This window comes from Neofelis nebulosa, chromosome 17 (genome assembly GCF_028018385.1).
Source record: "Neofelis nebulosa isolate mNeoNeb1 chromosome 17, mNeoNeb1.pri, whole genome shotgun sequence".
Lineage (NCBI taxonomy): Eukaryota > Metazoa > Chordata > Mammalia > Carnivora > Felidae > Neofelis > Neofelis nebulosa.
In genome coordinates this window covers 51,139,742-51,151,059 of record NC_080798.1, presented here as the reverse complement: position 1 = coordinate 51,151,059, position 11,318 = coordinate 51,139,742, and the positions used below count along the sequence as shown (strand labels likewise).

The following is an 11,318-nucleotide window of genomic DNA, read 5'->3' as shown; positions in this document are numbered from 1 at the left end:
ACTACTGAACAATGATAGCAGATTATGAAAATTTTAAAAGGCAAGACATCGCACGCTGACAACCAAAGCACTTTCCGAGTCTGGTTGCATATGAATTTTACATTCAGAGCTGAAGTCTGACACTCAAAACCTAAGGTATTCCAAATCATTAAGAGAAGTCAAATAGAAAAAGAACAATCAAAACAAACCAATGACAACACAACATCTTTCAAGACTATTGATAAGCTGTATTGAATGTAACACAGAGAAAGGCAAAGGGGTTTTATATACTTTTGGCCACTGAAGATGCAAACACCAGCCAAACAGGATCTTAGAAGCATTTCCAGGTCTATTAATAACACCATGGGGACACTAAAGCAAACACGAGCATGTTCTCCAGTAAAGCAAGGTCCGTATTGTCCAATTTTGATTTTTACCTCTAACAAAACTTACGTACCACACGGTTGAGAGACCAGGGATACGGTCTTCACGTTTAAAAACCGTAGTCATCAAGTGAGTTAAACTTCCGTTTTAGATCCTATCAGAACAGTCGGAAATTAAGAGCGGTATCTCATCCCTTGGTCTGTAGAACGACTGCTATGGGAAATACATCACTGGATGAGGCCTCCTGGAGCCATCTCGAGTCTGGATATGGCAAGACGGCAGTGCTGCAAATCAATTGCGTGTACATTCAGTGGCAGAACATGTTCTTGTCCGTTGAGAGCCCCCGGCTATTAAAACAGACTGTCGGGTTTGTAAGTTAAAACACAGCTGCCAATCAGAAGAAGTACTCTTTCTGATTTTCACTGACTGCACTTTGTATATTAAGCTCACTTTTCAAAACAGCCTCGGCACTGTCTACATTCTCTGACCTTTTTGCCTCATTTCTTTTGTATAACCTTTTCTGCTGATAAATGCGAACAGCAATGGCAGCAATGCACAGCAAGATAAAGATCACAACCGCTATCAGACCTGGGGAGGGAAGAGAAAAACAACACAGAGTCAGAACTTTTGTCCAAACGGAAGCCCTGCCGACTTCGTTGCTTAATAAGTCATGATAAAATCATTTTCTACATACATCAAGCATCTAGTAGATATGAATTAAAAATATCAAAACCTCAGGTATTTCTGGATCGGGTGGTGTCATAATATACCCGACTCTGTCTGTCTCTGAGTTCCTCTATCAGCCCTGGGGGTTCACCTCCATTTATTCTGCATGCATATGATATTGGATTTATTTAGTGCATTTCCACTTATTTTTCGAATTTTTAGTGCATTTACATATAACGCAAGATGTTACTGACATGTCTCTAAGACCATGTGGTTGGTCACTGCATATTAATACACAAATTGTTATTATTTTAAATTTACAGATAGTAGTAATGTTGTAAAATAATTAAATGTGTTTTTGTACTTCAATATTTAAACACTGTAATTCAGTTGATTCTCAATAGTCTGTCATACTGTTGAATAGGAGGAACAGGATATATGTATATGAATAATCCTGACTAGTGAAATATATTGACACAGATAACATAGATTATTTCGATTATTTCTGTAGGAGAAATATTGGTATTTTGAAACATCTGGTTGTTAATAAAATATTTAAATACCACAGTTCTTAGCTATGCCAACATATGGTTATCGACCTTGGCGTTACATCGGGCTAGTAGTTCTTCAAAGCGTGTTCTGTGAATCCCTGTTGGTCCTCAGGACACTTTGAGGAGATCCACAGGGTCAAAGCTATTTTCATAATAATTCCAAGATGCCTCTCTCATTGTGTTGACATATCCACTATTAATGTAAAACAGGGTTAGGTAAAATTCCTGGTACCTTCGCACGAATTAAGGCAAGGCTACCGAACCGTAAAAGCGGTCGTGGAATTCATAAGGCAGAAGGCGTTAGATTGCCAGGCAATCCCACAAAAAAGAAAAAAAAAAGCAAGCCAGATTCATTTTAAGAGTGTCCTTAATGAAGCCCTAAAAATTACTTATTTTATGAAATACTGACCTTTTGGCTATAAGCCTTTTTAACATTTTGGGCAATGAGGTAGAAAGTACTTTGGATGGATCTCCAAGTATGATGGCTGTCTCCAGGAAGAGCGCCTGTGTGAACAGCTAACTTGTGAGCTCAACTACTTACTTTTCGCTTCATGGAACACCATTTTTATTTGAAAGAATGACTGACAAACTATGGTTGTTTTGACTTGGATATTTGGCAGATATTTTCTCTAAAACGTGTGAAGTGAGTCTGTCACTTGAAGAAAAACAACTGACAGTATATGTCGCCAGTGATAAAAGTCAAGCTTTCAGATGAGAAAGAGAATGTGGAAAACTATTGCCTGTCACCATGAGTTTGAGAGTTTCCTAACACTTGGACTTTTCTGATGAAAACGGTAGAGGTATTAACCGATGAAGTTGTTTTCAGACAAAAATAGGCACAATGAAAACAGCAATGTGGATCAAGTGTCATATTGTAAAGCTAGGAATTCTTCATGCCAGTTTAAGTCGGGGGCATAGAACTCTAATGGAAACCGACCAAGCCAACACATTGAAGGTTCTCACCAATCACAGTGGACTCCTGAGCACATGATTTAATGGGCAATTAAATTCACTACAGCAAATTATATAATATTGCCAATGGCTAAGCCAATGTTAGGTTGGGTCGGGCTTACCTGAGAAGGACAGTAATTCCTTGCTCATATAAGTCTAACATAAATGTGGCAACCAAATTCTGCACTTGAAATCTGAAGAATTTACTAAAGGATACAGTTATTTTTATTATTAGTCATATTAATAAATAATAATTTTAATCAGAATATCATTTGTTGTTATATATTTTGCCTCTCATCAGTTGAGTCGCTATAAATATTTCTATTGTCTGGCCTCTTAATTTAGGTCTCTTGTTTCAAGAGAGATATTCTGAATTATTTCAATATGAAAAACTGATGAGGTATAGTAGAGACCAGGCTACAGCAATTATAAAATAAATATCAATATTACAGTGGCCCAGACAGGACATCCAGATGGTCATAATCATGGGGGGACTCTGGAACTAGTTTGTTTCATATATGTGACTTATCTCCTTTAATTTGGGGAAGGTGTCATGTCAGGATTTGTCACATCCAACAAAAACCTTGATTTAACCTGCTATACCAAAAAAAAAAAAAATACACTAAATAAAATACGGCAAACCACTGTGCTCTGTGACATTGCCATCTGAAGCTCTGTGTGAATGTTTTTATGAGGAAATTAGGTAGCTTTCTCTTTGTCTAATTCTCACCATCCATATCTGTGTAGCCTGGCCAGAAACCCTCTGTAATATCTGGGTCACGGTTAAAAAAGTCTTACTGAACAATTTTCCCATCTTACATTATTCAGTGTTTGTAAGTGAAGAAAAAGATGATCTAAAATGTAGGACATAGGGCGATTAGCCAATTTGGAGAAATTTTAAATGGATTAATTATTGTTACACAGTGGGCGCAATTTACGAGTAACGAGACAACGGGCGAAGAATTATACCGTGATGCTACCAGATGGAGAAACACCCTGGAGGATGATATTCTGTGATTTAGCAGATAAATTGCATGTGGTCCCGAGACAAGGCCTTCTGAGCTTCAACGGCCATGATCAACTGCTCTGCTTCTGAAGCTTTGTCTGAGCAATGAGCAGAAGCAGACACCACGTGTTCCCAGGCCCTCAGTTCCCAAGCTGCACACACCTTCCACACTGTCTTTCTCTGCTGTACGTATTTGAGCCAAGACAGATTTCAGAGACGACCTATAACATGTTTCCATTCCACAGGAACAGAGAATGACTTATCAATATACCCCTCCTATATTCTGTAAATATTACCAATGATCTTTGCCCAAAGCAACAATATTCTAAAGATTCAATATTGTGCTCTAATACTGGCTTGACTGTCCAGTCATTCTCTATGTATATCTGTGAATCTGTGTCTCCCTATATCTATACCAGTTAAATGTATGGAAAAAGCACCACTGGGAGACTGAGACAATTTCTTTGACAAGGAATCGTCATTTAAAATGTTAAGCACATTGGGGCGCCTGGGCGGCTCACTCGGTTGAGCGGCCGACTTCGGCTCAAGGCATGATCTCGCGGTTTGTGAGTTTGAACCCCGCGTCGGGCTCTGTGCTGACAGCTCGGAGCCTGGAGCCTGCTTTGGATTCTGTGTCTCCCTCTCTCTCTGCCCCTCCCTCACTAGTATTCTGTCTCTCTCTCAAAAATAAATAAAAACAGGGGCGCCTGGGTGGCGCAGTCGGTTAAGCATCCGACTTCAGCCAGGTCACGATCTCGCGGTCCGTGAGTTCGAGCCCCGCGTCAGGCTCTGGGCTGATGGCTCGGAGCCTGGAGCCTGTTTCCGATTCTGTGTCTCCCTCTCTCTCTGCCCCTCCCCCATTCATGCTCTGTCTCTCTCTGTCCCAAAAATAAATTAAAAAAAAAAAAAAACTTTGAAAAAAAAAAATTTAAAAAAAAATAAATAAAAACATTAAAAAAATAAAAATGTGAAAATGTTAAGCACGTTAATTGCTATAGCTTCAAATGAGTTTTTACCACATAATGTATTTTTAATAATATATTAATGTATTTTCTTTTAGACACTCAGTTATTAACTACTCCTTTCGGAGGGATTTACTGCTGTTTGTTTTTTGCTTATCATATGACTAAATGGGAATTCTATCTTATGTATCTTTAATTTATACACCATTAATCTGATAAAAAGAAAAGCAACTGAAATGGCAATGAGGATGTTAACATCCTCACAAAGATATGACTAGTACTATTCTCTGTTTAAGTAAAATCCTAACGACTTCAAGGAAGTTGATGTCTGAATGAGTAAAGATGTAAAAGGGGCGCCTGGGTGGCGCAGTCGGTTAAGCGTCCGACTTCAGCCAGGTCACGATCTCGCGGTCCGTGAGTTCGAGCCCCGCGTCAGGCTCTGGGCTGATGGCTCAGAGCCTGGAGCCTGTTTCCGATTCTGTGTCTCCCTCTCTCTCTGCCCCTCCCCCGTTCATGCTCTGTCTCTCTCTGTCCCAAAAATAAATAAAAAACGTTGAAAAAAAAAAATTAAAAAAAAAGATGTAAAAAAATAGAACAAAAACGGACCAGACATAAAGCCCACATCAACTGCCCAAGTTAAAGTGAAATCACATTATCTGGCAATGTAATAACTGTTTATTTTTTATGTTCATCTCATATGCAAAGTGTGAAGAAAAGGTAAGTCACTTAGCATTTCCATTATCTGATTAATTACTTTCTGAAGATCATTCATCAGGAAGAAAAAGGTATATTTTGGGGGTTGGCTCTGAATAAATTGTGCCTCAGAGAACATGCTGTTTCATTGCCAGGAAGGTATACTTTAAATTTTTTTGTGTTAATTCTGCAATTTAAAATAACTACAAACCACTTTCCTTCCACTGGCCTAATATTTGATAAAAAAATGCAACTAAAAGTGTTATATTCACTGATGTGAGCATCTAAACCACGGAAATACCCATTTCATTGAGTATTAACACAACATAAAATGTATGTTCCCAGTGTTAATCTCAGGTTTTTCCTACTTTTTACGTAAACTCTTGTGGAAACAATACGGCAAAATCCACGAAGCCAACAGAAATAGTACCTCCCCAAATATATTCAGAATTCCTTAGGGATTGTAGAAGGCCATTTTCAAGTTAAATGATGTTCAGTTTTACACAGAATAGCAACTCTATGAGTGTGGCACTTCAGGGAAATGATCAATTATGTATACTGAAAATCTTCAAGGAATTCATGAATTCAAGAAGACTCTAAAAGACAACCCAGTATAAATAATAAACCACCCCCGCCATTGACCTCAGGATCCAGTGTCCCGCAGTGGGGATGTGTGTGGATTCCCCACCGTTTCTCTAGTGCTAACTATTCCCCACTCCTAGAGATGAGAAGTACCAAAGAAGAGTTCATTCACGCCTTCTGTTACCTCCAATTACTGCAGAGTCACTTCTGATTGCATTAGCTAGGGGTTCTCTGTCATCTCTTGTTCCGGAATGATCTGCAGTAAAAGGATAAAAAAAAAAAAAAAAAAAAAAAAAAGTGGGAGGGAGGGATAGAGCCAAGTAAAAAGAAGAAATTTGGGGGGAAAAAAATCTGAAAACATTTAATCAGTGTGGGATCTCTGTGATTTTTTTTTTTAACCTCAGCAGCATCAACTGCAGTGGCTCACATGGATAAGGCACTGAGGATCTAGAAGAGAAATGGGTTGGAAGTTAAACAAAACCAATCTGGGGAGGCCACCTTGAGAACGCATTGCCAACAGCGGCATCAGAAGATTCAACACCCAGGGGACAAGTGCGTTTGTTACTGCAAAGGAGGAGCCATTCCCCTACCTGCAAACGAGTGTGTCCTCTCCCTTGATGTGGCATCAGTGCCAGCCTGGGACACACAGCTGGACTCTGTCACATGTCCTGAGACGGTGACAGGGGCCGGGTGGCTAGGCTGCAGTGCGGCCTTCAGAGGGGCCACGTGGCTGAGCTGCACCGCGGACAGACAGCCCAGGAAGCCCTGTGCACCGGCCAGGGCTGTCTCCTGGTCTACGTCACTGTACTCTGGAAATCCAAAGAAACACCAAAATATTAATAATCGTGCAAGAGCAAACAGGCAAGGCTAGAGATGGAATGTTCTGAGTCTGATAATACAGTAACAATAGACATGCAGTGGACTAAACTCCCCTTTCTTGGGTCTTTATTAAAAGAGTCAGGTCCGTCAAGTCTCTCCGTGACTACCGGTGAGCCTCCTGAGGTTAACGAAAGCAAGTTTTTAAGTATGGCTAATTTAATATGATATGGTGATCTGGAAACGATTGAAGCCTCCGGACGGATGAGCCAGGTTTTGAACTGATGAGGGTTCGTGAGATGTTACATTTAAAAATAGATGATTAACGTGATTTGTGATAGGGCTTGCAGTCAATGTTCAAGAGATCAAAGTGCTTCCCGATTTGGAAATGAATTCAGCTCAGCCTTTGAGACGTAAGTCACAACCATCACAGGAGCTAGAGGGAAAATGGAGCTTCTAGAGTTCTCCTGTTAACTGCCCAAGCAGACAGCTCGGTCTGGCTGAAAGCCGTCTGGTATTCTCTGGCCCCATCCAAACACGCAGGGGGAAGATGTTATCAGGTGGGAAGCCTACACCCCAAAGTGTCTAGAGTCACCCTAATTCCTCATGCACAGCAGTGAAAGCGTCCACACCTCACTCCCTGTTTCAGGGCTGCTGTCACTCGGGCAGAAACATGTGTGGCCCCTCTAGACAGAAAACCCCTCCCCGACATTAACCAGAGTTGAGTTTCTCTGGGACTATGATGGAACAGAGATTGGCTTGAATGGCGGAATACTAATTTATGATTTTAGAGTGAAGAATATATTTACATTTTGTGTGTGGCGAGCCTGAAATCTAAACCAGGGGAAGTAACTATAGTTTTAAAGTTCAAATGTGACCAGACCATAGAGCACCTCCCCACCCAATATGACCATAAAAAAGGAGGACTAATGTCTCCTGCACTGCATATACAAGGACACAGACACAATTTGACACTCTTCTCTTAAAAAAAAAAAAAGATGTTTAGTATTTATTGGGTGTTTACAATGGCACCGTTCTAAGGGATTTGCACGTCTGTGTTGACAGCTTCCAGTAGTCGCCAGGATCTCATCCCAGTCAGTCACACAGGCGAGACGCGTGGGTTCAAAACTGCAGTGATGGCCTGAGGCCACACAGCCATCGGCATTCTGCTCGGGAGTCAGGCCTGTTGGGCTCCAAATCACAAGACTCTTCTATTTATGAACCACTTTCTGATTGGCACATTGTTTTCTTCACTCTGTTCATATCTTCTGCAGGGCTGCTGATTTATTTTGTTATTAGTTTGTTTGGCTGGAGAGCAACTATTCTTCAAGTGACTCTTGGCGTGTCAGCTCCGAATGAGCCTGACCTGATTACACTGGATGTATGGCAATCAGGCTCAGGGGCTCTACCTCCGAAAGTCATATTCTTACTACCAGGCCATCCTGCCTCACTGCACCCAGACTGGCTCCTTGAACCTACGGGAGACCCTCAACTCCCCGGCATTATGTTGTTCCACAGAAGCCGTGTCGTGCATGTGTGGAAACCAAGAACTAACTTAGTTCCAACACACAGCATTCACTCATTTGAATGGATATACATTCAAGCATATTTATGTTTAGAAAGGCAGCATTCTTGCTTTGGAGGTTTTTTACTTTAATAAGAAAGGAACAGGAAATATACATTAAAAACAACATAATCAGGACAGTGCTTTTCACATTTATTCTACAGTGTTAAAATCTTGATTACAATTCCGATAGGCTTTTGAAAAATCATGGGGCGCCTGGGTGGCGCAGTCGGTTAAGCGTCCGACTTCAGCCAGGTCACGATCTCGCGGTCTGTGAGTTCGAGCCCCGCGTCAGGCTCTGGGCTGATGGCTCGGAGCCTGGAGCCTGTTTCCGGTTCTGTGTCTCCCTCTCTCTCTGCCCCTCCCCTGTTCATGCTCTGTCTCTCTCTGTCCCAAAAATAAATAAAAAACGTTGAAAAAAAAATTTAAAAAAAAAAAAAAAAAAAAGAAAAATCTTATCTTTTGAACACTCCCCCCTCCCCGAAAAATGTAAATAGATGAGATTCACTTCTCTGGTACAAATCTGATCTGAGATGAATCTTAAAAACTACACCTTTAAGTAAAAACATTTTTCAAATTACAAGTTACGGTATAAAAGACTTTAAACTCTTAAAACGTAAAGTGGGCAGTTAATCAATTAATTTTTGTTTTAAGAGCTACAGATACAGGAAATAAATTCCGCGCATATCAAGCATGTTACATTCTAGCAGCAGAGAGAGAAAATAAACATAGAAACAGGAACTAATGAAAATTTTGAAGAGTGGTAATGCTCTGAATAAATCAATTAGCAAATGTGATGGAGTGCGTCTGGAACAGAAATTTATCTTGATGGATTGGGTGATTTTTGCGCGTCTATTTTAAGGTTGATTCTTCAGAGCCCTGTTCCCTTAGTGGTCTGGAGATATTATTCCAGCATCTTCTGGCTCCATCACTTCTTTCTTAAATTTTGCAAGATTCCCTGTGTGTTAGGAATTTTGCATAGAATATGGTGGGCCCTTCTCATCTGGAGACACAAGGTTTTTCGTTAGCCTGCCAAGTGTTGTAACCTGCTTCTCCTTCCTCTTCTTTATCCTATTGGTCTGCTGATTATTCACACCACATCTTCTCTGCATTTTCTCTAAGCTGTTTTACTTTTCCAGCCTGATTTCTATCCTTTAGGACCTAATATTGTGTGAGTCGAAGCCTTCATCACTTGATCTTCTAGGTGATGAGTTCACGTTTCAACAAACATCACTCTTTCCTACTGACTTTGAGTCTGGAACAGTCACACCTTTTTAGTTCCTCAAGGTCTTTTTTTTGCTTTGCTGGAAGCAAGGGGTCTTACTAAGTCTCATCAGATGGTGTCCGTCTCCCTGAATATGCCCATTGTGATAGGGAGTGATTCGGTGGCTTTGTTTCTTCTCCCGTTTCATTGTTGTGAGTCTTAAGAATAGAGATGTTTTTCTCCTCCGCCAGGTGATTGTCAGTCACTGGTTTCCTTAGGCGGCTGACATCTAGAGAAGGTAGACAATGTAGCTGCCCCACGTCAGGGAGGGTACGGGCCAGGCACCCCTAACCTCCAGCCAGAGAGGACTCAAACCTCAGGTCATCGTCAGCAGGACTCAGGAACTCCTCAAGTTTCAGGTCACTCCCTCTTTGGCAAAGGGGGGGACTGGGCACAGTGACGTTTTCAATGCTGACCTTTCCCCACGGGGGTCCCAGAGATCTCTGTAAGCCAAGCATTTCCAAGTGGAGAGGAGGGATCTACATAATTCAGGGTGTTCCCCAGAGACTCTCGCAGGCTGGTCCAGACTCTTCCAACCAGGGCGCACGGGGGTCACCCAAGGCTCTCTTCACTGACAACCTCTAATGCTCCCCCCTGCCTGCTGGGCTGGACCAGCAACTCCTATTTGCAGGAGAGTCAATGGGTGGGAATTAGGAGTGAAGGCAGAGCACAGGGGCTTTGCAGCCACCCCCTACCCCCCAGAACTGAGACCAGGCAAAATTAACAGTTATAATATGTTGTTCATAAGCAAAGCTGGCCTTAGAAATACATAGCATTAGATATCTTTGCTAGACATCGACAACTGCACTAACAAAGCCAACGAGCAAAAATCTCTATCTTTCCTGTTACCTGACTCCTGAGATGCCGACACCACTGTCTCCTGCTTTACACAAACCCTGAGAAGACAATCATGTTTTGGATGTTTCTGGTCGTAAACATCCTTACTGACTCAGATGTTTGGGTGATCTTGCCTATTAAAAAATCAGCCTCAATTGTACTTTCCAACAAACGGAATGACTCCTGCTTTGTTAGAGAAGAAACCTTTTAACAAAAGATCTACAAGAAAAAGAGGGTACCGAGGAATTAAAATGTGTACGAAGTGCCTTTCCACACGTAGTAAGAGGACTGTTTCTGTAAAAGGTGTGACGTAAATGGAAGAATAATTGCAAAGAATGCTTCATGGAATTTCTTGTGGCTCTCCTTAACAAACAAACAGAAAACCTCAGAAAACAAAACCAAGTGGTTTGGCCATACCTATGAAGGGGGGCCTTATTTAAAAAGGATCTCAGTATCTTTAATCTATGACGATCAGATTAAAAGCCTTGCCGGAACATGGTGCAATAAATCAGAGGAGGAGCCTGGCATTTTTACTGTTATATACCATTACGGCCAGGATCCTAGACAAGAGTTCATGGGAAAGCAAAATGGCGGAGCAGACGGCAAATACACCACATGGATGCGGAAGCAGTTTTTCATAAAAGGTATTTATTTGCCAACCAAACCTACCGCACTGAGATATCACCTTGAAAATCTGATTAATACAGAAGCTATTTATAGTGAGAGATCTCTGGGTGACTGTACTTCTCTTTTGCTTTCGACATAACTTGTCTTAAGTGCCATAAGACATTTACAAAATCACAGGGTCCTTAAATAATCTGATTAAACTATCTTACATACCCCTTTGGCTTTGAAGCAGGTTTTCCATAGAATAGCATCGAGACTGACGTGTGTTCCTCTAGCTCTTCTAAGAGCTGGACTAGACACCCTCTTCCCTCTGACCACACACTTTATTTACATCTGGCCTAAATCTCCACTGCAGAAATCTGAGCCACTTCCTGGCTCTGCAGCGTCAGAAGAGATCAATGATCCCGATGGGTCATTGCCTCTAAATATACCGAAG

General features: G+C 41.4%; 1 protein-coding gene across 4 annotated transcripts in view; it reads right to left on the bottom strand.

The window, feature by feature from the left end:
- Positions 1-206: 206 nt before the first annotated feature.
- The window catches only part of CNTNAP4 (contactin associated protein family member 4), a 253,966-nt gene continuing 242,854 nt past the window's right edge, over positions 207-11,318 (bottom strand). For all 4 annotated transcript variants that reach the window (XM_058706373.1, XM_058706374.1, XM_058706375.1 and 1 more), the window contains 3 exons: positions 6,365-6,583; positions 5,959-6,030; positions 207-951 (listed from right to left, as the gene is read on the bottom strand). In XM_058706373.1, coding sequence (XP_058562356.1) covers positions 758-951; positions 5,959-6,030; positions 6,365-6,583 — 485 coding nt within the window. In that variant the 3' untranslated portion in view covers positions 207-757. The remainder of the gene's footprint in view (positions 952-5,958; positions 6,031-6,364; positions 6,584-11,318) is intronic.